This window comes from Cyprinus carpio, chromosome B10 (genome assembly GCF_018340385.1).
Source record: "Cyprinus carpio isolate SPL01 chromosome B10, ASM1834038v1, whole genome shotgun sequence".
NCBI classification, from domain to species: Eukaryota; Metazoa; Chordata; class Actinopteri; order Cypriniformes; family Cyprinidae; genus Cyprinus; species Cyprinus carpio.
The window spans coordinates 9,591,726-9,617,909 of NC_056606.1; the positions used below are offsets into that span (position 1 = coordinate 9,591,726).

Here is a 26,184-nt window from a genome sequence, read left to right on the forward strand (position 1 = left end):
TATAGTTCATGTAGTTAACAGATCTTAACAAATGGAATCTTAACCAATATTTATATGAAATTCAAAACCAGTGTCATCAAGCGATTTTTTATTTTATTCAGGGAATGCATTTATGCACAAAATATATATTAGTCAACGGGATTTCTGTGCAACTCTCTCTTTCTCTTCCACTTTACAAACATTAATAACACAATAAAAGAACATCTTCTCATAAAAATATACACAGGTCAGTGAGTACTGTAAAGAACACCAACACGCTCTTGAAACAACAACATGACAATTTACAGGCTCGACTTCTCCACACAACCTAGTTATGTTTGGCACATGGATAGCGGTTTCATTTGGCAGTTGGTTATTCTGAGCTGAAATATTGCATAAGATAGCACAAAGGAATTGTGGGTAAAAAAAGAAGCAACAGCCAATAGAAAGCATCACTTCAGCATTCGGCACATACTTTAGCAAATCTGGCAAAAGATTGTCAATTCTTGAAATGACTTCATTGAATGTTTTGAAAATGATTCGGTCCATTTGACACAGCTCAGTTAAACAGAGTGTAAACTTGTGATAAACTCTGTACTTCATTCAGACTTTGAAACCAAAGTAATTCATTAATCACAGAGAGTTTAAGTGCTTTCAGTTAGGTTTGCTTTTGTGCTGTAAAATTTTGCAATGTGATGGCTAGAAATAAGTCACCCATCAGAACATCTAGTAACACCAGAGCTCACCTAATATGAGAAATTATGATAATTTGGCACCTAAACACACAGAGAGTAAGAAAACAATGGATGGTGGAACTATACAACCGTCTACAAACTCTCTACAAACAACAGCTTTGTATATGCTAAAAGCTACTCTGTAAAAACAATATTCCAGGTTCAGTACGAGTTAAACTCGACAGCATTTGTGGAAGAATGTTGACTACCACAAAATTTCATTTTGACTCATCCCTTTTTTTCTTTAGAAAAAAAGCAAAAAATGAGGCAATGGTGATGCTCTTACAATTAAAGTGAATGGGATTTAAAGAAATATGTAGCTTCTAATTTCATAAAAGCACTTATATTAATTTGTTTGCTGAAACTTGCATATTATTTGAGCTCGAAAGCTAATTAAATCATAATTTTTAGGGTTTTAGTGTTTAAGGCTTTATATTTTAATGGCAACCAAGTAGTATTGTCAGTTAACTTTACACAAAAAAAAGTTAGCAAGTAATTCTTCACACTAAAATCATGTTAACATGCATATTGTGTACTTCTTGTGACTATACTGTTGAACTAGTGAATATTTTCATGTTTATATTTACATTCACTTCCATTGTGTAAATGGCACCTGTGCTAGGAGTTCTGTAACCCAGATTTGTGTGTGTGTGTGTGTGTGTTTACAGACACATTTTCATGGTAATCAACATTATACCGTCAGTGCTTTCAACTTGTACTGAACTCAGAACATTCCTTAAATTTATATCAAAAACTCTAATATGTAACCGAATAATTACACAGGTTACAGTACGTTCCAAAGCAAGTAATGTAACTAAAAAGTTGTAAATAATATGATTTGCTCCCTCCGTTACAAATAGCAGCAGTGCAATCATGTAAACTATGAACAAGGCCAGTGACCCTCATCCCATGTCTGTTTCTTTACACCTGAACACACACCCAGACGCTCCCCAAATGCTCATAACAGCCAGCAGAAATGAGATCAGAATCAGATATGTGGGTGGTGTTTCCCACCCTCTTCAAGAATAATTATACCACCAAATATAGGTGCAAGTCCAACATCAGCATTTTATGAATCTGTAAAAACATTTGGGACTCTTTTATTTGATTCTTCAGCTCATATCTTGTTTCTCCCAGTGCCTGAGACAGACCCATGGAAAAGTGACTCCTTTCAAAAAAAAACAATTGGGAGATCCAGTGGCATTCTTGGTCAGGGTGGGTTTGGGTCAGAGAGGGCAATATAAGCAGATTCTCCTTCCTCTTAGTCCGTGGTGCCCAATTTCGCAATGAGCTCATCACAAATCTTAGAAAGCTCTTCAATCTCTTGATTCTGGAAATAATAATGTGAATTTTAAATAATGTTTTCTTGGGAAAAATCTCGATTGGATGTTGCAGCATGTGTTAAATTGCATGTGAATGTGTGAGAGTTCACCTTCTGCTCGAGCGCCCGCTCCAGGGACTCCGCCTTCATCTGCTCTTTTCTCAGGCTGGCATTCAGCGCCACACTCTCTGCGTTGGCCTTAGATCGCACTTGAGCTATTTCCTCATTTGCTCTGGAAAAACATGCAGGTCAGAGATCAATCAATAAGAGTAAAATACATTCGATTATTCCATTAGGTTGCATTAGAACTGATGTATATCGCTCTTACTTGTCAAGTTTCTCCTCTGCGTGGATTTTGAGGGTCTGATAACGTTGTTCCTCCTGCCTCACACGTGTGAGGTAGTCCTGAGCACACTTTTTCAGCACTTCCTCGTTCTGACAAGAGACCAGCAGAAACATCAGTGCATGTTCAGAGGAATCATTTATATAGTCAGCATTTCAGCCATTAAAGAAGATATCTTACCTTCTTAAACCCCTCAAGAACGGTCTTCATGTTTTCATAGCGTCTGAACAGGTCGGAAAGCGAGCGCTCCACTGAGTTGAGGTCTGCGAGGGCCTGATCTCTCTCCAAGGTTATCTGGTGGACGCTTTTCTGGGATCCAATGTTCTTTTGCTGCTCATCTTCTGTATTGGGAAAAAAGCCAGACATAAAATATTTAACCTTTAAAATTTAGATTCAGAATTGTATTAAAACAGCTCTGACTCACCTATCATTTGAGCTACCGTCTTCTCATATTCATTCACTATTTTCCTATGGAAAAATTAGTAAACAATGTTCATTGTTGGGACTGTACTGTGTGGGCATTAAACTTGTATAAGCATAAAACCATCCCCGGTGCATTCTGGGAAGGGTTGTAGATTAGGATGTACCTCATTTCAATAACTTCCAGTCTACTCTCTTCATATTTCCTCTTCCACTCATTGGCTTCGATCTCTTTGGAAATGATCTACAGGTACAAATCCACACTTTTATAAACAGTCCATGTGTTTACATGTACTATACATTGTAACAGGACTGCATATTTAAAACAGTTTAGAAACAGGGCAGATGTTGGTGTTACCTCTTCTCTGATCAGCGTGAGCACTGCTGCTTTATCTATCTCACTGAGAGAAATTGAATCCAGCCCTGGACTCGTCTTCACTAAGGTCTCACTGTCCGAAGAGCTCAGAGTCTGACTCTTACACAAACTCTCACTCTGAAGAATAAACACAATCAGAGAAAAGCTTTAGGAACTATTTCATTTTGAAAGACATTTATTATACTTTACATTCTTATAATACTATATGGTAACATACATAATACCAAATTTTTCATTGAGATGAAACAATGACTACACTCTTTCCTCTGACCCAGTTAATAGCTCGCCCTTGGGCAGATTAAGGCCTGTGGACATCATAATCCTCTTAATGGGTTTATAATTATGAATTCCTGTCAGGCAGATAAATGGCACCACTGCTAGCAATTCATGCGTGGAAGGTAGTCATATATGCAGGAATCATATCGAATAGACACTAACAAATCAGAACTTACAGGAGAGGAAAGGTCCTTCTCATCAAACTGCTCTGTTATGCCCACTGGCAGATCTGATAGAAAAGAAAGGCAGATTATTACTGGCTTGAACCATTTCCTATGATTTTATAAATAGTTCTGTTGTTGTTACTTGTGGATAAAGATTTATAAAAAGATTAAACAGTATAATAAAGTATTTAAACAGTTTATAACAGTCTCTCTATGGCTCAAAAATTATGACAATATAAAAATAATTCATAAAGTAGCCACTAGAGGGCAACATAGGCTCTAGTAATGGATACTAGAATTCACTGCGTTCACTGCCTATGCTGCGTTCAGTTCTTCTGCATTTATCTACACATAAATACGTTTTAAGAAAAGAAAAGAAAAGAAAAGAAAAGAAAAGAAAAGAAAAGAAAAGAAAAGAAAAGAAAAGAAAAGAAAAGAAAAGACGTCTATTTATGTCTTTATGCAGGTATTAAAAGTCCTCCTTCAGGTATTATCTACAGACAACCCCTTGTATCCACTGTGATTTGATTGGATCATGTGAAGGCTATGCTATGATCTTATTGGTTAATATTAGCTATTTGCTTCCCGCTCGCGCAGCCTTAAAGACGACGTCAGCAGCAAAATAAAAAAGTACTAGTTTGTGCAGCTGATATATTTACATTTTCATAAAAGACGATGACAACAGACATCTTTTTTTTTTTTTTTTTAGAGTAATGTGTGTTTTTGATTTCACGTCGTCTTTAAACAAGGTAACAGTACCATTTTTATTTTCAACATCCATGACTGCTATATTAGCAGCTCATCAGCTTCATTAACTACATGTGTCAAAGAACACAGTCTTGCCTAACCTAATTGCTCTCTGGTAGCTCAAAAGATCCTATTTAAAATTTAATGGGAGTAACAGGACTGTCTGCCACTCTTTTTGTTTGCTGGGAAAATGCCAACAGAACAGAGAGCTGTTCTTTTTTTTTCCTGAAGGAGAGAGAGAAGCAAGCAGAACAAGTAAGTCTGTTTCCCATTCATGAGTCTTAACAATGCCCCCAAACTGTCCAATCTAACAGAGCAGTGCTTGTTAAACCTCATTAGTGACATATTGCCCCAGTCTCTAATGATTATTGATTTATTATCTGAGAATAAACACTACTACAATAGAGCAGACTGAGAAGTAACAAGCCCACAACGTCCCCCTCACCGTCTGCAGTCTTGGTAGAGGTGGTTGTTTTGGTGCAGTCTGAAAAATCCTCCGGCCCATCCTTCTGTCCCATGACAGTGGAGGCTAGCTTCTCCTCATCTGTGGCGTGATGGATGCGGTGGGGCAGTTTAGAGGCTGGATCTTCCTGCTCATCTTTCTCCTGTAAATAATAATAATGTTATAGTCTTGATTTATAATATTAATAGGCCGACTTCACAGATTTTGCACTGATGGTAAAAATAGATTTTTTTCTGCGTACAAAATAACACTGCAGTTCAGATGTGAACAAGCCAAATATTTGAGTCTAAAAAATTTGTCATAGCCCCTCAGACTCTTCTTCTCATAGTCTTAAACTCTCTGGGACAAAAGAACAGGCGGACATGGAGACCTACTTTGGGAACTGCATTCTGTTTCAGTTTGGGTTCTGCACATACACACAGACACACACAACAATGATGCACACTACTGTCCTAGTTCAGAGGGGGCAATAATGATACTGTATTTGAAGAGGAGGGTTTGTTCAGAGAGGGATACTGGGAGAGAGAGAGAGAGAGAGAGAGAGAGAGAGAGAGAGAGAGAGAGACAAGAACGAGGGGGGAGTAAGAGAATAAGGAGCAGGATGTTTGCTAAGTCACTGAAGTAATCACAAAGTCCAAGACAATACAGCAAATCTAAAGGCTTTGTTTATAATTGATACTTATGTTATACTTTCACAGTCATGTACATACCCACAAAGCACACACAGATATGCAAATACATCCCCACACAGAACAAGATTCATACAATTTGTAATTTGTTGGACAGCGTTGAAATGATACCTGATTGCAGACATCCAGGACTAAGGACTGATTCTCATACTTCTTTACTTTACATGAGTTCCTGGAGAAAAGAATTTTGACAGAGTCAGAATATGCAAGATACACTGAAACAACTTTTAGCAAGAACTTCCCTCTTTAAAGTCTATTGTATTGATAGTGATAGTATCAGAGAGACATCGATGTGGCTGATTGGACAACATTAGATTATATTTTGTTCTTGTTTAGATTATTTTTTCAGTGCATAATGTACATTTTATTTTTTATTTTTGAACTATTTTCAAGTGAACTTTTGAAAACATAAAGAAATTTTTTTATTTCAGCATATGTATTTTCTGTTTCTGTACGTATCATTGAAAGTGCACATCAGTCCCAAAAAAGTTTAAAATTATGTACACTAATATCAGATAAAAACTCAACAGTCATATCAGTGCCCTGTAAAAAGCTTTTTAACTTTCTACAGAGTGGTCACAATGTTGAGATCACATTTCCAAAATAATACTCAATACAGATCTCGATAAACCCATTATTTATCAATATCATACATTTTTTTTAGTTTGCAGTATAAATAAATAATGTGTGATAAATATGATTGAAAATATGGTAGTTATAAATGATAGTTATACAATGGCATCGCCAACCTAAAACTTTAGCTTTTCACGAGATGCTGTATTCACGCCAGCAGGTGTCAAATACAAGACCACTGTGGTATTAACCCTTAAAACATTTAAACTGCATTATATTCTATGTAAGATATACAAGCTATGCGGGATTACCTTGGCTAACAAGTCTGTTTTCTAGGTATTTGCTTCTATTGAAAAACTCACTAGTTAACCACTCAGAAATAGCAATTATAGACCTTGTTTTCTACAAAAAAACTGTTTAAATTAATAAAAACTGAGAATACATATTTACAATCCAAAGAGTGATCTGTGCTTTACCACACTGTTTAGTAAAGTCAATCATCATGAGAGAGTCAGATGTGAAAATCACTACAAAATGCCCATGGAGTAAATCAATGCTGTCTGCCAGACAGTTAGAATACAATGAAATAAATAACTTCTGCCCTAGTTTGTTTAGAGGACTGATTCTGTACATGATTTGGAGCCAGAGGGCAATTCAGCCTTAAACAGAGCTCATGACATGCAACGTGACAGAAGAGATAACCGCGAAAGTACAGGAAAGGAGGGCAGGAGAGGATACTTACAATAGAAAACAGAGAAACCGCACTTGCTCAGTGGTCCTGAGGACAGTATGAGAGAGGAAAGGACAGGGGAGGAAGGAAGCACACACAGAGAGGAGGGGATGTGGAGAGGGGACGTGCCGTAAGACATTAGAGGGCAAGATTGAAGCATGAAGAAAACATGTAGGAGTGATTTTAAGCTTCTTGACTTTCACAAACAAATAGGAGTTAGTTTGTAGAGGGGATGCCATAGTTTAGTGGAAAGTGGGAATTGTATACACTGGGACTGTGTAAACAAGACTACCGTAAACTTTACGACTGTAAACTACGTATGAAAAATGATTGTGCCACATGAAAGATGCATGATTAGACATTAACTGTGATGTTGAAAAAAAAGGGTAGCATACCAACAGTAAAACACAAAAGGTGTGCCTGATAATGTTCAGTAGGTGAAAATCGCTTCTTTTTGCTTATTTTGTGCACAACATCTAGATACAGATGCAAAAGAAAGCAACAGATGCAACACACAACATACTTTTTATCTCCCTGTCTAACATTATCTGCCACTCACGTGATGATCCTGTCTTTGTTTTTCTTCGGAGACTGTCCTGCTTTCTTCCGCTGCTCCACAGTTCCCTCTGGTTTGTGTTTGTCTGTAAGCTCCTCCGTCGTTGGTTTAATCGTGTCACTTCCACCTAAGGTCTTTGTTGGCTTAAAAGGATCAATAGAGTCATCAAAGTTGTCAGGGTCAAAATTATATGATCGTTCAGGAAGTGTTGGCAAGTTACTAAGTTTACTGTTCCCACCAAAAGGATTAAAGTTGGGATCGTCCCACTGACTTGGGTCAAAGTTGTAGGATTTTTTAGGAATAGAAATATCATCAACGTTCATGGGAGCCACGTCCTCAGATGGTGCTTGGTCTTGTTCTGATGTTGTCTCCTGTGGTGGAGCTGCTGTTTCTGCAGCTTTTGGTCTTTGTTTTTTTGGAGTAGTCAGCTTGCTGCTTGACTTCTTTCCAGACTTCTTGGGTGGAGGTCTCTTTGCTTCGGCATCATCAAGTCCAAACTCCAACATTACTGGCTGAGCAGGCATTTCGTCCATCAACTCTGATTTAGGAATACTGGCATTGGCAGGTGGAGAGTTCTGCAACTTGGACCCTCTGGTAGCGAATGGATTTATAGCATCTTCAAACTGATCAGGGTCAAAGTTGTAGCTCCCCTTTGGAAGTATCGGAGGATCGTCATCAACCTCGTTGGGGTCTACACCATTCAGTGGGGCCTTTACCTTGAGGGAAGGAGGTCTAGTCTTGAGGGACTTGGTCTGTGGTTTGGAGGATGGCTCTTCAGTATGACCATTGCAGATGTTGGTCTCATCTGTTGTTCCTGCTTCAGCAGGATCGGGTTGGTCCACATCCATGTCAGCAGAGGAAGGCTGGTTCCTGAGTTTCAGGGTTGGGGTTGGGTCCACACTGCTCTGCCGCACCACCGAGGCAGGTGCATCCTCAGGAAAGCTCTCGTCCAGGGTCAGGTTCTGGGTTTTGGTTGTGATGGAGCTCAACTGATTTACTTCTGGGAAACCTGTAAAGAGTAGAAGTTGCAATTATTTGTCTATGGTCTACAAAATGTCTAGAATTATCCTGTTGAAATACATGTATGCGATAGTATGTTACAGAATATCTAATACCAATTTTCTTGTTATTTCAGGGTGTTTTTACTTTTCCTTTCATATGTTCTTAGAGCACATACAGTATGCTCTATTGTTCAACCTATGGAGGACATTTAAAGAACAGACTTCCTTACGACAGAAAAGGCAGGAAATGCTTCGCTCAGGATGCTAAGAGCTGAACAATAGTCTTCTCCTCCCTGTCTCCAACGGGCATAAAAAACACAACAGCAGAACTTCAAGCAACAATCAAATATAAATGTGGGCTAGCCCATTTTGGATGTACTTGAAAGAAGACTGACATTTTTCTGCCACGATACAAAGAAAAACTGCCTCAACAACTGTAGAAATTCTAGATGCAACACAAAGTCTTAAGTAGTCTTAAAGTAGCCATTTTGAAACACTTTCCATTGACAAACAGTCCTGCTGGCAGATTTGATGCAATAGCATGTCGCTAAGAGACAGGAAGAGACAGTCTATTTATAAATTCACTCTGACCTCCGATTGAGACAGCTAGCAGTTATCTGTTCAAAATATTTATATGCAAGAAAGAACATGTCCAGTGATGAGGAGACTGTTTCTCACAGCTGAATTTGTGAATTCAGTGCGTTTGAGTTTGTTTGAGGGGTATTCTGTAGCGGTTAAGGCTCTGGTGTGGTTATCTGAAAGTTGCAGGTTTGATCCCTACAAGGACTAAGCCATGATTCTTAACTATTGTACTCTTAAGTAAGGAACTTAACCAAAGATTTCTCCAGGGGATTGACCTGTAAAAAGTTCTTAGCACTGTTCTAAGGTAACATAGCGTGAAAATCACATAAACAGTTTTAGCCTAATGTTTTAACTGTAACACAGTGGTTGCTACTGGATGTCCAAAAAGAGGAACTTGAGTTTTACCAACTTTCATTTTAGGGAACTAGCTTTACGTGTATGAAATTAAAACAACTTCAGCATTGTAATGATAATATTTCACTCACAGACCTTCCATAAGTCCTCTCCAATGCCCATGCTCAGTCTTTCTCCTGATTTTGCCAAGTTCTAGCTTCCTCTTCCTCTTTGTGTCTTTTTGTACACATCTGGTACTACACTGTCCTTCAGTTGTTAAATGAGATGGCAGACAGCCCTTGTCATCAAGGACGCAAAAACACTCTGATCAGCACTTTTAAAGTGTGACTGCTCTTGTCATCACTTTCAGAGGTCAAGGCTCCTCCTTAAAATTCATACTGTAAGCTAATTTCTGCAATGGATAAACCTTTCGACAGATATAAGCCATGTCCATATACATTTGATGTTCTCTTTTAAGAAGCTCTACAGGTTTTATTTACTATCTGTAATTCATTCATATTGGGTAGGCAACTGAAATGTTGAAAGTTTGTACTCAAGGTGTCTGCTAAATTAAAGATTGCTAAAATTCAGGCTACAAAAGCAACAGTGACCATTTTGAACACACAACGCCAGTGAAGGAGAATCGTCAGGCACACTGCGATTGGTTATGCAACCAGCTCTTGTGACTTTGACTTCTGCTTTCTCTTCGTGTTGGGATTGTGATGCCTCGACAGTGTTTATTTCATCAAAACAGAAAAGCCTTGCTATGGACAGCGTGAGCTAATAATCAAAACACAAATGCTTCATCTACACCCTGTTGATTTTGATTATATCACATCACTAAAATAATAAGAACACTCATCCCAGGAAAATGCATAATGCTGTCACAACATATTAGTCAGTTCCGTCTTAAAGATACAGCACACAACAGCAATAAAAAATGAGACTGTATGACCAAGCTTGTTCTAGAGTAGAAAAGGCAATTATACAGTAAATAATGAGCGTTTATTTTTTAGTAATATACTCTGATGTCCAAAAGCAACCGATGTCAGCAAGTGTTTATCTGACTTTACACTGAAGGTGCAGCAGGATTTAGTGCCTGGGGTGGAGTCAACACAATAAGGCTTGTGTTTACATAACCACAAATTCTGGCTAAAGCACTCCTAGCCATGAAAATGTGTGTTCCAGATGCTGGCATATATCTGTCCAGCTGTGAGGATGAGGATGTCTGTGGTGGAAACTGGATTGTGCTCTCCTGGAGCCAGACTTTTACTGTCTGTCTGCTCAAGCAATCCGAACCACGACACGTAGGCTTGGAAAAGCTGCCTCTATTAGCCTAAAGCATGCTAAGGAAAACTTTCTCAAAAACTCACTGAAAAAGTTAAACATTTTTTAAAGCATTTATTCCTATGAGGTTTAACAATCAAGCTTCCAGAGATTAGGGTTAGGAAGGGAACCAAGAGAAAAATGTAATTGTGAATAAACTAGCTAGCAAGCCTAGCTCAGTTTCAGTGAGTGCAAATGTGTCTGTGTGTGGCATTTTAGAGCAAAGAACTAAATCACATGATGTTCTTTGCTGTGAGCCTTTGATCTTGTCCATTGATAAATGTGCTCTGAGAGGAGCAGGCACTTTTGTTCAATTCCAATCTCCTGAATTCCAAGCTGTGCACTTTTCCCACACTGGGTCAGGGGCCTCTCTTTACCCAAACCCCTATTTTCCAACCTCAAAACCTCCTCCACTCAATTACAAAAATGTAACTAATACTGTCTGCACTGTTTAAAATCAGGCTGAGGTCAAAATGCATGGATGCCTTTGAATCTTTGCAGTGCAAACAGAAACTTTTTCACCTCACCTATGAAACCACTGGAATACTTCATCAGAGCTTCTCCCAAAGACTAAAATAAGATTTTAGATGAAAAACAATAGTAAGATGCATGTGTTTTCATGCATTTACTTAACGGTAGTGACAAGTCAAATTTTAGAGCATTTATGAGATTTTAATGGGCAGCTAAATTCCTCAAAAAAGTCTGGGGAAAGGCAGCTGTTTTGAGTTAGTGATATGGTACACTCCCCTGAATTTGGACACGTGTCTGATGGCAGAGAGGAAAATTTTAAGAAAACAATGCAAGCTTTTAAGTAAAAGAAACTGTTCTGGATAAGGAACTGGAATATGAATCTATGTGCTTGTCAAAATCATCAGATTTATTGTAGAAGACAGTAGGGCCTTATATGAATGGTACCCAATTTGCATTTGCAATTGTTCTTTTAAAACAGTCATTTTAATGATTCAGTCAAACCAATGCTAAAAATGTTTGTAATGTTTGCTGTCGATCATAAGGGAGAACATTCTTAGTTTTGATGGATGGTTTAAATGAAACGATAAATCAAACAATATAAATCTTTGCCCATTTACCCGCCTTCCAGCAAATCAGGTGCACTGACATCGCTATCTAATTAATATTCATAACCCAAGCTGATTTATTAGATAAAGTATAATTTATAATGTGCCTGCTCCACTATGTCTATGTTCCCAATACTACTTAGGAATGACAAGAAAAGCTACCTACAATATATTGCTTTCAAGTGACACTAAAAGATCACACATAACCACATAGAGACATACTTTCCTTTTGTTGCCATGGCAACATCACATTGCATGAGAAGAATAGAAGCACATGCAGTGACAGGTGCTCTGTGGCATCTACTGTCTGTATCTATGGCTCTCTTTTCTTGAGGTCTTCTTTTACCTGTGCTCTCTGTGATTGGTTGATCCTGTGCCGGTGGTTCTTTATATGGCTGATGGACAGGCGTCTCAGCTTCAGGTGTCTCAAATTGGCCCTCTGAGTCCGAACTGCTGGAAAATGAAGAGAACTCTATGGTTAGTACTTTTTGACAAAAAGACACTGCCATGGTTATTTGGCACAGCTTGATTTAAATCAGATGGATAATGCAGATCTTGGATCAGGAGTGATCAGTATAAACACACAAACTTATCAGATCATCAAATGACATCAATATTTAATAAAACATTTTGCGCATGTGGCTTAAAGGTTTAGCCTTGGGGTGAAATGAAACTGAACTGAGCACATCATGTCCTCATTAAATAATAACAATGTATCCTTTATGCATATTGTGGTTTATCATGTCTGCTTTGTTGGTTTGTGTGAGGTAACACTGAAGAGATTAAAGGAATAGTTCATCCAAAAATTCTCCTGGAAAATTACTTATTCATCTTCATGTTGTTCCAAACCCATATGACCTTATTTCTTCCATGGAAAACAAAAGAAGCATTATGCGATTAGGCTTCAGTTTCAGAAAGGACATAAAAGTGTCACAAAAGCAGACCAGATGACCCATGTGCTTTTTAAGTTAAGGGAATGATGACTTAAATTTCAGCTTTTAACATATGACTTCTTAAAATTTCTTAGGACCCATTCATTGTTATTTAATGGAAAAAGGCAACTGCTACAGTTTCCTAAAATTTCTTCTTTTATAGACATGTAGACAACATTACAATTTTTAGGTAAACTATCCTTTTTACACTCACAACAGAGCATAATGGTCATGAGCCTGAGCTGAAAGGGAAGAATTGTTAATTTATTGTGTGTGTGTGTGTGTGTGTGTGTGTGTGTGTGTGTGTGTGTGTGTGTGTGTGTGTGTGTGTGTGTGTGTGTGTGTGTGTGTGTGTGTGTGTGTGTGTGTGTGTGTGTGTGTGTGTGTGTGTGTGTGTGTGTGTGAGTGTGCAAAATCAGTCCCCAATTCTGGGAGAACTGCCCAGTCTTGTTGCACTGGGCCACCTGCAGCCCCATAATACCGTTAGGGAAGTAATCATTACTATTCCAGCAAACAAACACAACAGACAATAACATTGAGGAACTTATGCTATAAAGTGTTATTAAAAGGTTTAGAACAAGTTTTTCAAACTGTGTTTTTCATAAAATCCTTGCCTGCACAACTCATGCTGCTTGTACTGACTCACACTGAGCTCCATAGAAATGAGCAGCACTCTACAGAATGTGTGGGTGGCTTACTGTGTGTTTTTCTAAGTATATTTACAACTTTCATGATCCTGCCACTCTTTTGAGCCATTGTTCAGGTCTGTGTAGTGATTAATTTGTGGTGGTCTCACAGGCTGTGAGGCGTTAGGAAAGAAAGGATTCTTCCAGGAAAGGAATGTTAGCAGACAGCTCAACAACAGCATATAGACAGGATGTCAACAACACGGCTTAGGGAAAACAAAGCAAAAACTTTTTGCCTAGATGACACATATGAACTATTATTACAGAAACAAAAACAGAGATAAATTACATTTTTGCATTCAAGTCTGTCGTACAAAGGTGTGGGGGACAAGGATTTCTTCAAATCTTCAACCCTAAGTATAAGCAATAGCACTTTTAATACTATTCATAGCATCGACTAATAATGAAGCAGAGTAATAGACAAATAAAAGTCTTCTTTTTAACAAAAGAAAACCGTGCTGGGAAAGACAGTGTTATCTATGGGCAAGGAAATTAGCCATGTCACAATTGGGGGTTGGGAGAGGAGAACGGTTGAATTCTGATCGTTATCTGAGCACAGGGACACATTAGACTAACAGCTAGACCCTGAGCCATGCACACTTCCTAAGGAAATCCCCCAATGAAGTTGAAAACACCCACAAACACACCAAGAACACACATATAGATGAACAAACATGTGTACACGCCACTTTCCTCAACCGTGACTACAGCACCAACAGACATCGACATTCAGAGCCTCTGATCTCTGACTGCTTTGATCCATGTGGCTGACTGCTAAGCCATGGCTGTCTGCACAACATTCAGAACAGCTAACACCATCATCTGACTCAAACAGGTGGCTCTGGGGGCAGTTTTTCTAAGGTTGGCCTCTGCTGCTTGATCTTTCAAGGTAAGGACTTGATTTAAAAAAAGAACTAAAGAGCTTCGTAAATAACAGATATCCCACACTTCCTTTCTCAAAAGCAATCTGAAACCCCAACCTCGCTTCTTTCCTTGCTCACGCTATGGAGTTCAAAAAGGTTCTAAACTTGCCTGCAGCCATGAGACCTTTCGTCGTCCTCTCGATCTCTTGGCATAGCCTCTCGCGTCTCTTCCATGAGGGCTTCGTCGTCCATCCCCAAATCAGTCTCACCTTCTTCCTCCCCTCCTCCTCTAACGGCTGACCAGGTCCATTTGGCCCACTGCACTGGTGACAGCCAAGACATCTTGGACCTCTAGCTGGTGACACACCAAGCGTCTACAGGAACACCTTGTGGGCGAATCCAAACAAGTGAGTCAGTCTCCCCTTGCTTCTTTTTCTCTCCTCCTGTCTTGCAGATGTTTTTCTCAGTGGAAGGCAACGCTTCACGTGGTCTTGAAGTCGAGCTTCATGTTTTCGTCTCAAAACCCTAGATGCTTCCTTCCTCTCACGCGGCTGTTGATGTTTTCTCGCAACTTCCTCTATCTCGGTGCAGCTGAGTAATGAAGAGTTTGCAGTCTCCTTCTTTCCCTCGCAGAATCTCACAGCAAAGATCAGCTGGCTGCCAGATAACTCCCCCGTCCACCCCTCCTTTTCGGGATCAGACTATTGAGAAGAAACTAATGGGGGGAGGAGAAAAGAGAGTGCCTGTATCTCTGGTCCAGCTGATTCGGCATCCCCCGTTGTGTAGGAATGGTAGCTTCCTTCCCAAGCAGAACTGCCTCTCTCATGAAAAGCAGAAAAAGGGAACACAAACCGAGGCTGAAGAGAAGGGAGAGGGGGGCTCCGTGGTTTCGGTAGGGAGACTGTGGAATGCAGGGCTGAGCTCCTCCTCTGTCTTTTTTCTATTAACCACCTCTAGCCTTGAGCTTTAGCTCACAACCAGGAAAACCTGTTCTCTCACTTGTCCTTTCACATTGTTACCTGTTTGAAATGCCTCAGCAGATCGCCCGGGGATGTCAGTGTTCCCAGGACTAATTTGTACTCAAACCAACATCCTTATTCAATCGGAAAAAGACCACAAGACCTCTGCAGTATCTATTCAAAACTAAGTCATGAGCTTGCCTTGAAAAATAAAACACTTATAACACGACCTAAGTACTTTCGGTGTGCACACTGCATAATCTTAATCAGGATAATGCAGTGCTTAAGGATTTAGTTGATGGATACTGCACCAAGTATCTCCATTCTGCACCACAACCACATCCTTTGATCACTGTCAACAGTCTAAAAATACAACCCGAGTGAGGCCGTGTTGCTGGTCGTTGCCATCACAAAGTCTACCCACACAACCAGAGCAATGTTGGTGGGAGTGCAAAGACACTGAACTAAAATCTTTATGAAACCTCTATTAGACCATGAAAAGTAGATGTCCCTTAACGGCTCAGGGTAACTTATATAACTGATCTCCATGGAGAAGATGGGTCATTCCACATCAGAGGTCTGCAGATATTTCAGGCAGAATTGATTCTGTGAGACACAGTTAAATGAGCCTGTATGATATTGCTAGAACTGCTTCCTAATGCTAATTGTGAAATGAACACATCTTCTTTCTAAGAGCCATGTTATTTAAATTTGTATGTAAATTAGTGAATGATGTTTTGGTGAAGAAAGTGGATGATGAAAGAAAAAGAAGAGTTTTCTTTTTTTCCACTGGTGGAGACTTTACCCATTTACGTTATGGAGCATTTTGTGAAGTTTTAATACCACATGCTCAGGATATGAGGCTAAGATTCCATTATGCAAGTTGAGGAGGACTGCACGAGGAGGCCTCACATTTCAAACACACGTGGAAAACTTGGCAAGAGACACAATAGAAGCCAGAATAAAAGAAAACACAATATAAAAGACAAAACAGGCCACTGAAGAAAGTGCTTCTCAGAAAGAAACATTGCTCTCTTTCCCCAAAACAATGACTGGGCACACGTCTCAGAACATTTCCCGTTACCAGACGCTGAGCAACCCAAAAAGCCCTAAATATGATGGTTTCTCAGATAATTTTGGTTTAATGGGAGGGTGCATCTGTGCTTCTAATTACAGATTCCACATTTAGAGAACAGATTGAAGCCGTTGAAGCTCTGTGTTTAGATCCACCCAACAGCCTGGACTTAAAGAAAGACAAAATTCCCCTGTTTGTCACAAAGGAGAGAGTTGAAAAATGTGAAGAATTTCAATCAGTTTGTTCTGAGATCTGGGTGTAACCTGTGCGGCACTCAGCACTAATTGAGAGAATGAAGGTATAGTGAGTTTTACATTTGTTTGTCAAGAGAAGCTCTGCTTTTTGAAAGCCACTTCCACCAAACCCAAATGTACTGTTTTGAAATCTTGATAACATACTTGAAAGGAACTGAGCTAAGATTCAAAAACTTGTGAATCTTTTTTTTTTTTTTAAGTGTTGCTTTGTTGAACTACCTTTGATACGGAAATCAGAAGTGACCCAAAAAGGATTTCTTTTAAACTATGTGATATGATTACTGCAAAAACTTTAAGGGGAATTTGACAAATCAACAATTGCTATTTTTTGTTCAGGCCACTTTATTTCCCGGACACAGCTGCTACGGCCAATGAACTTGTGATGTCAGGCCAGCTTAACACATCATAACAATGACACTCTCCGACAACCTTCAGAGCATCATATTTCTGTGTTCAGTGCCAGGCTCAGCACGATATCTCATAAGCTCCCAGCATCCAATCTTGGTTGAGTATGAATGATGACATCTGCTACTAGGGAGACATACTCTGACATACTACATTCTCTTAGTTTTCTTTTTTGCATCATCACAAAATGATTCAACTGCTGGATTTGAAATAGGCTATGTTTCGAGAACATTTGAAAAAAGCGTCATATATGGAAGAATGCCTTCAAGAAGCAATTCCTGCCTATTTATTTGGCCTTGAAGGAATTATAAGATCTGTAAAAGAGAGATTTGATAATAACAGGCAGCCAGAACTAGACTGAGGCAAAAGCACATGAATAAAGGCAGCATAGACATCTTACATAACAAACCTTCACTGATGTGAGAAATAGTAGTATTATGGTCATTTCTGTCAGAACAGAGCTCATGCCTCCAGAACAACACATCTTCACATGGCTGCACTCCATGGTGTACAAACGGGAGCCAAAAATAGCGCAATCAGCGAAATAAACACTTCACATTTCCAGAAAAGACTGGAACATGATGGCTGATAAACAGTCACCTCTCAAATACAGACAGGCTTTATGTGTTACTTAATCTATATAAAGCCATATAGAGATCCAGTCTATTTGTAGCCTAACAATAATCACTGTTATTTTTACTGGAGTCACAAGACAGGGAGAACAGCTGTCCAAAAACAACTTGCATGAGAAAAACCACTCCCTTCAGAGTAAGGGTGTATCTCAACATGAGTCCAGAAACACAGTTCAATGTTTATTCCTGGTTTAATACAGGAGATTAATGTGAAATTTTGGTTAGATTGCGAATCAAACATTATCAGTTTACTACAATGTAAACGAGCTTAAGAGAAACATTAGCAAAAAGAAATTTAACAATTTGAATTACTGAAATTATTTAGCCAAACTGTTGTGTGCTAATAATCAAGGAAGATGCCAAGTTGAAAAATATGACGAATTCTGAAATTTTAATAGACTTAAATATCCTATATAATTTTGGAGTGAGTTTGCCAGATAAAACGATAATAAATAACATTGCATAGCAGATATGAGCAGTTAGTCTAAAGTCACAGAGCCACCTTGTGGACAAAAACTGAACCACTTCTAAAACTACAATGAGTGCATTTAAAGGGGAACTATATCAACTTCAATCATATATCAACAATCAACTTCAAACTTGAATCAATGTATGTATGTTTAGAAAAATGATTCTTGAAAAATGGGACAAAATATGCCTTAACATTACCAGACATTGGTTTTCAATCACTACCATTTTGAAAATAACCCAAAATTAGGTCAATTTTTGATCAAGATTTTGGGCTTAGTGCTACAGGTCCGAGGCTTTTAGCCCTGTCCGGCCCGTTGAAAGCACTGGCTCGGACTTTCCCGACAGTGGAAATGCAGCTATTGTTTAGGGAATTGTGTGTGTGTGTGTGTGTGTGTGTGTGTGTGTGTGTGTGTGTGTGTGTGTGTGTGTGTGTGTGTGTGTATTTTAAAATAATGATAAAAATAATTGTTCTTACATTTTCTGTTATACTAATGATATGACAACACCATTACAGAAATTGTAAAGAAGTATTTTGGATTTTGAGATAATTTGTCTAATTTTTTTTTTTTTTTTTTTTTTTATTTTTAATGTAGTTCCATAGTTTTGTTTGTTCCATATATATATGGTAGTATAGATTAAAAAAGCTAAAGTAGGGGTAATTTGGACTTTTTTAAAAGTTAAAGTATCTAACCAAAAGGTTTTGAACCAATAATTACTAAAAATATTTTGAGCTGCTGAAAAGACAGCACACTGGCCACATCTGCTGGTCAAATGGAGGAATATGCAAGCAGATTTTTACTTAAGGGTCATGCTTCAATATATTATAAAATCATAGCATGTATGTATCTGAGTTTTAAAGTTTATGGTGCGGTACAACTGTTTTGTCTTGAGCAGCAAAAGACTAATGATGTAATGATGCTAAAAATTCATCTTAACATCACAGGAATAAATTACAATTTAAAATATATTCAAACAGAAAACTGTTATTTTACATTTCAATAATATTTCACAATATTACTGTCTTAACTGTATTTTTAAACAAATAAATCGAGATTTGGTGAGCATAAGAGATAAAAAAAAAATTTAAAAAATCTTATACTAACCCCAAATTTTTAACGGTAGTGTATATATTGGTATACTTTAATACTTGAACTCCTACTGTGTGTGTCATCACAGTCTAACACACTTGACGTCATACATCACAACAGAGAAACTCAACACAAGTATGCGATTGTCCATATGAACAGCCTTAATCACATGCATGAATGCAGAATATCATTCCAGCACTGACCTTCTTACCCAAAACCCCAAGCCATTCCTTCACCCCTCGACCCTCTCAAAACAGAAACAAACATTCATCAGACGACCTCATTATTAACAATACATTTAAAAAGAAAGGAATGTTTGTTTGAACAGACAATTCTGTCTTTCTAAAACTTAAGCTTCAAAATGACATTTTTGACCTGCGCTCTGGGAAAATGGAAACATTGATTAAAGTGTCCTTCTAAGAAGTGCTACCAGCATGGAAGAGCTATTTATAGGGTCTGTGTTTGTACAACAAGCACTGCACAGAATAAAAACTTGACAAGTAATGAAAAAACTTTCAGTCACGATCTGCCATAAAGTTTCCCGCAAATTGGATCTAATAAGATGCGTCATGCATCAGATTTTCTGATTCAAATGCAATTTATTAAACACAAACTCAATGAACCAAGTTTCCCACAAATGCTACACACTGTGCAGTTTAGTGCACTGCAACTTAAACCCGAAGAGGTTATGAATCATCCGTGCATTTGAATATGAAAATAAGCTACACAAATTATGCCACATGTCAAATCAACCTTACCAAAGGAAGGAAATTGGCATTCACATTCACTATGACCTAATCTAACCCTCAAGACTAGCGGACGTGTCATTTGTACACCTTTACAACCCACTACAGATGGTGATGCAATCAGTCATAAGGTTTATGGATGCTTTAAGATATAAACAAATTCTGTGAGCCTGATCCCACTAATGATATACTTTCCAAAAACACTCTGTCATGCCATATTATCGCACTTACAGTAACGCCTCGCTAAATAAAAGATGTTCAAATAGGCTATGCTGCAAAAGGCCTGAAACTTGTCAGTGTACCTAAAAGGCGTGGGGTTATTTACACAAGAACTGGGGTTTGATTTTAGCAAAGCATTGCGTTACATAAAGACGATTCATTTAAACATTTCCAAAAAAAAGTCTGTGATTGAAGCCTGAAGCTGTTTTGTGCAAAACCCCCATAGAAAAGACACTTTAAACCCTTTCAGTTCCCAAACTTCATTTGAATCCATGAGAAACCAGCATGACGGCCACACCTTTGCTGTCACACCATACACCGGGAAGTGTTAGCAAACACAACACATATGACACAATAACACTGACATGTCTCTAGTATGAACAAGTACAAGATTCACACAGTTTTACTGCATATTTACATGATTACCCATAATAATAGATGTTAAGTGCATGCAGAATATCAAAATAGCATGACATCTATTGTATGAAGTTAAAATATGTAATACAAGTCAAACTTACATGCTAATGCTCTGCTGTTTTATGGAGTTGGTCTCATTGCCCTTCTTGCTTTGGGATCCCCCCATGATGTCGGTCTGTTTAGAGCGTGTACGACTAACTTCAAGTATATTTTCAAGATGGTCCTAGCAGGTGTAGCTGGCTCATTCTGATGCCAAAAGCAGTGATGGTGCAAAGTGCCAGAAATGCTGAAACACTGCTTGTTTCTACGCTGTATGCCCCTCCCACCTCAGCACACACACATACACTCCTACAGTGGTTACAGTAGCACATGACCTCTAAACACACACACAACACAAGCTGTCAGTCAAACGTGGGACATTCCATGAAACGCTGGCAGGGAGGGATACGCATCAGGCATCCATCACAACAGGTTTATCTCATTGTGTTGTGAATGGACTTGCACTGATGATCTAAGTGATCATGTTTTTCTGAACAAGCACTGACATGTGGACAAAGTTCAGATCTGTTAACAACTCTTTCTTGTAGACAAACTAAAAAATGTTGCTTGAGACAGACTAATTAAGGTGGGTCAAATCTGATTAGCTGATCTTTTTTTAGACCACATCAAGGCAAAAACAATGTGATATTATGTTCTAAAAAAGGCTCTTATGTGGAAAGACTGAGTGCAGATAAGGGAAAGACAGGCAGTACTTGTGGTGATAGGCTTGTTATTTAACTGAAATTGTTTGCAATTACTCCCTCTCATGTCATTCCAAACCTTTTTGACTTTATTTCTGCTGTGGAACATAAAAGAAGATATTTTGAAGAATGTTTTTGCTGCTCTTTTCCAAACAATAGAAGTGGATGGGGACTGGGGCTGTCAAGCTCCAAAAAGGATTCTAAAGCAATATAACAGATTTGTCTGAGGAACAGACTGACATTTAAAGAGACTGTTCACCTAAAAAAAATTAATTTTTTTGTCATAATTTACTAATGCTAGTAACCAAACAGTTGATGGTCCCCATTCACTTCCATAGTATTTATTTCCCTACTATGGAAGTCAATGGGAGCCAGCAACTGTTTGGTTCTTCAAAATTCTTCTTCTTTTGTGATCAACATAGAAAGAAAATTATATAGGTTTGGAATGACATGAAGGTGAATAAATGATGACAAAATGTTTTGGATGAACTAAAAAATAAATTAAACAAAAATGGATGCACTATTCCTACAACTATTCCTTTAAGTCGTATACTGTTAAACTTTTTATCGTATTTTTGCGGTAAGTTACTGTAAAATTACGGCAAAGTCTAACAGTGTAATTCACTGAAAATCTGTTTTTACTGTAGGGAAAACAGCATCTCCTACATGTCATGTTTTCCTCAAAAAGTTATATAAGTTTCAAAATACATAAGGGTGAGTAACTGCTGACTGGTTTTGATATGTGAACATTTCCTTTAAGGCCTGGACAGATAATAATAAAAATGATTTAGCTAAAATAACTATCAGTTTCCTTCATGCAAAGTCTTGATATGATCTTCACATCTGATACTTCAGAAGCTTAACTGAACATTAGCAGAATACAAATGAATAAACCAACATTTTTTATACCTTCAAATACCTTTAAAAGTCATTACAGTACACAAAACAACTTTTAGCTTAGAGTAAATACTCCAGGCAAAGGCTTCAGCTAAAGGTTCCCCTCACATATACTTGACACATTTTTACCTAAATTTGCAGATCTCTCATTGCCGCTGAATGTTACCACCGAACACTGAACATTTCTGAACTGATGTTGCTCTGAGATACATTAGGTTGGCTGGTTTGTCAAAACAACAGAACGTCTCAATATTCAAAAAGCAGACGAAGACACTCCCCAACCACAACCAGTTAACAACTCCACACATAAAGTCTTATTCTTTGCATTTTACCCCTGCTGTGGCTTATTTCTTATTCTAGCGTTCTAATAAACAACAACCAACATGGTACACTGTGTAGCTACCATTACATACTTTATAACATCTATAGTACAATATTTGAATGCTATCTGTTATCAGTAAAATAAGGAAAAACTTGCAACGTAAATAAAGTGAATTCTGTAAAAATAATAAATAAATAAATAGTGAATTTTTGTTGATGAAAGTTGAGAAAATGAATTACATTTAAATGAATTATAGTACCAAAATACTTTTTTGCTCTTGGTTGCTCTCATGTCATAATTACTTTAAGATATCATAATAAAGATCAAATCTGTCTGAATTAGAGTGTGCGCACAGTATTTTCAGTGAAAGCTTTTAGAAAGGGGTGATGACTAAATCTGATAAAGTCTGCCCTCTTGTGGTGTGGGCGAGCAAATAGTTCAAGAGGTTGAGTGTATGAAACCAGAAAATAACTCGTGAAGAAAAGCTCATTGTAGAAAGTCCTTCAAAGCACGAGGCTGACAGACATGGAACATGCTTGGAAAAAATGTCAGTGTATTTTGCTTCGCTGAGTGGATCCCAAATAACCACATAAAGACAACAGCTTGATAAAGTTATTCTGAAAATAAGAATCAAACAACCCGATAAAGCTGAAGAGAATCCAAATATAAGACTCATCATGTGCTTATGTGTGTTTACATAGTTGCCATGCAACAAGCAGAACTAGAGGTCAGGAACATGACACATTCTCTTTAGTCGGGTCTCAGATGTATCGCTGTTCTTTTTCGGAGGCACGGAACCATGAGCGATCTCAGGCTGGGAAACTTCCCTTTGTTGACTTAACATCTTTCCACATCCTCCTTCCACAAGGGACGATTACATAGTCTACTGCACACTGTGGGGTCGAGATCCAAGTATGTGAGCATGAAAGATATTGCTTCAGATTCACAAGATTAGAACTAAAGTTTCATCCTGCAGCTGACAGGCACAAGACTCTACATTTCCAAGTAATGAGTGTTTTTAGGTGTGACCTCACCCTTCAGCCTCAAGAAACTTGGAAATACTAGGAAAAAAAGAGAAAACTGAGCCAAGATGACACAATCCGCATGTAAAGTTCTTTTGAGCCAGATGGTCACTTAAAGGAACAGTTCACCCAAAATAAAAATTTGCTGAAAATTCTCATCCACGTGCTGGCCATCCAAGATGTAGATGAGTTTGCAACAGATCTGGAGAACTTTATCATAACATCACTTGCTCACCAATGGATCCTTTGCAGTGAATGGGTGCCGTCAGAATGAGAGTTCAAAGAGCTGATAAAAACATTGCAATAATCCACAAGTAATCTACACCACTCCAGTCCATCAATTAACATCTTGAGAAATGAAAAGCTGTGTGTTTGTAATAAACAAATCCATAAGTGTGTGATTGTGATGTTTTTAATCACCTCTTATTCTGACGGCACCCATTTAATGCAGAGGACCCATTGGTGAGCAAGTGATGTAATGATACATTTATTCAAATCCATTCCACTGAACACATTAAGGTTTGTTTTTTTTGACACAATCATACGCCAGGCATTTAATATTATATATACTTTTGTTAAATTTGGATTTTCACACCCTAGTTTCTTGATTCGATGCATCATCACGCGGAAAACAGCGAGTCTTTATACAAATGGGAGGGTCTCTTATTTAAACTTTCTGAATGTGGGCAGTTTGGGGTCTTGTATGACTTTCTTTGTAGGAGTCCTGACCTTTACATCAGCAGATAAAGCAGAGACACAATTACAGTACTGACTTCAATGCAGAGGTCATTTTTACAAGTGGTTAACGCGTGACTGATCCTGTAATGAGTCCGTTCAGCTCTTCATTTTCTTCTGCATATCCCAGATAAAGTTTTCTTCTCTGATGATTAAAGAGGATGCGGGTATTTACATTTCCATGAACTGGTAAACCATGTGACTATGAAAGGAACGCAGGGCTCCAGCTACAGCAGGATTATAAAAATTGCGCACTGATGCAGGTTAAGTCCCACTAACTAGCTTTTTACATTTTGGTGAGGGGACCAAATGGCATAATAGTGAAAACAACAGCACCATTTTTGGGACACAACATTATGACCGAGTTTGGATTAGATTCAAAAAGGGTGACTTGAGTTAAGCCTAAAAGACATGGATAGGTTAGGAAAACAAATATGTTCCCATGGAAGTAGTAAAGCATTCTGAAGTTATGGTATATGAGAAACAATAAATATGAATAAACTTAATAAATATAAACATTAAAGAATAAAGTTAAATGAAGTAACTCAACCTGTGGAAACCCTCAAGAGATGCATTGTATTGGTTTAAACATTTCATTAGTGTTATTAGTGTTATAAATAGGGTATTATAATATTATATCATTGTTTCCCGTCATGTTGTTCCAAACATTTAGCATTTTTCTTCAGTCCCATTGATTGTAATAATATTTCTGCAATGAAAGTGAATGCTGGCTGAGGCTGAGGCTGTCAGTCTCTAACAATCTTCTAATTTTCTCTGTTTGTGTTCAACTGATGAAAGTCAGTCATAGAGGGTTGGAACAACAGAAGAAGTAAAAAAAATCACAGAACTTTAATATTTTTGGTGAACTATCACTTTAAAATAGAGCGCTTATAAGTGTTCTTTATCCGTTTATAAGTTTTCTTTAGAACAGTTGTTTTCATTAACCTCTTAAAAGAGCCCACCGGTTTTTACGCCATGCACGTAATTCCCTTCAAAAGTTTTTGACTATCACTGGCTTATTTACGAATCGCACATATCTGACAGAAACAGAGTTTGACAGTCCAGAAACAGACTTATTGACTCGAGAACCGTTCGGTCCCATTCGTAAAGAAATCGTTTTGTTAAAAAGGGTTAAACTGACTCATTGAAGGATTATACTAAAAAGAACGAGGCGTTCGAATGTTGAAAATCGAACATTCTTAGATGAACGAATTCAATTTCCATTTGATTTAACGGAATATTAATAAGAAGCTGATTCATTTTTGTTCAACTGAGAGCAAATTTTAAACTTCTGACAGGCGAACTATTCTGCCTCGTGAGCATGGTGAGTATGAAACATAACATCACCGGCTTCAAGTTTTAATTCCCTCCAAGCAGGTAAGAAAACATTCTTGTTGGATAAGAGCGTTTCCTTACCTTTTTTTTTCAAAGGCTGGGCATCTTTATGGAAACTTCTTTTTTGTCCAAGTCTTAATAAATAGTTTGAATATCCTCAGGCAGCGGAACGTCTACGTTTAAAGAGACGGAATGAAAGTCTCGTAAATCCTGACGGCGTAATGCTGTTGTGTTCATTGGCTGTGTGGAGTTCTTGGCGGAGGAATATGGAGGTAAAATAATGCCATATGTCTTCGAAACAAAAAAGCATGTTGAATAGCACTAACTGAAAACAATAATGCATTGCATTAAAAGTGCTTGCATTTTAATGCCTTGTATTTTCAAGTCTTGCATTTTTAGGTCCTGAAATCTAACATAGTTGTTTATTAAAGCTGTGAATATTTCAATTCAAAATATTTCACACATATTTTCAGAATTAAAATTCAATAATTCATATTCACCTTCCAGAATTCAATTCCAAAATATTAAATCTGTTTAAAAATACGATGTATAATATTCAAATATATGAAAATTTCGGTCCATTTATTTCACTTTCCAAATTCGCTTCCACAAATTCAGTTAAAATTCGAACAAAAATTTGCCATTGCACATCAGGGATCTGCAGGAATAGCAGTAGAGCACCGATGCATGCTCTCCA

General features: G+C 38.0%; 1 protein-coding gene across 6 annotated transcripts; it reads right to left on the reverse strand.

The window, feature by feature from the left end:
- Positions 1-25,701, reverse strand: tacc1 (transforming, acidic coiled-coil containing protein 1). 6 transcript variants are annotated; one of them, XM_042732386.1, is made up of 13 exons: positions 25,569-25,701; positions 12,036-12,142; positions 7,375-8,380; positions 5,624-5,684; positions 4,806-4,965; positions 3,626-3,678; positions 3,156-3,290; positions 2,965-3,041; positions 2,802-2,845; positions 2,558-2,718; positions 2,363-2,469; positions 2,146-2,266; positions 1-2,043 (listed from the first exon to the last, which is right to left on the reverse strand). In XM_042732386.1, exons 3-13 carry the CDS (start codon positions 8,217-8,219, stop codon positions 1,975-1,977), a joined length of 1,833 nt encoding a protein of 610 aa, XP_042588320.1. In that variant the 5' UTR covers positions 8,220-8,380; positions 12,036-12,142; positions 25,569-25,701; the 3' UTR covers positions 1-1,974. The 6 variants fall into 6 exon arrangements, with proteins under 6 accessions (XP_042588320.1, XP_042588318.1, XP_042588317.1 ...); XM_042732384.1 differs by lacking the exon at positions 25,569-25,701 and adding an exon at positions 20,538-20,728 and having other exon boundaries at positions 12,036-12,139; XM_042732383.1 differs by lacking the exon at positions 25,569-25,701 and adding an exon at positions 20,538-20,728.
- Between the last annotated feature and the right edge of the window lie 483 nt (positions 25,702-26,184).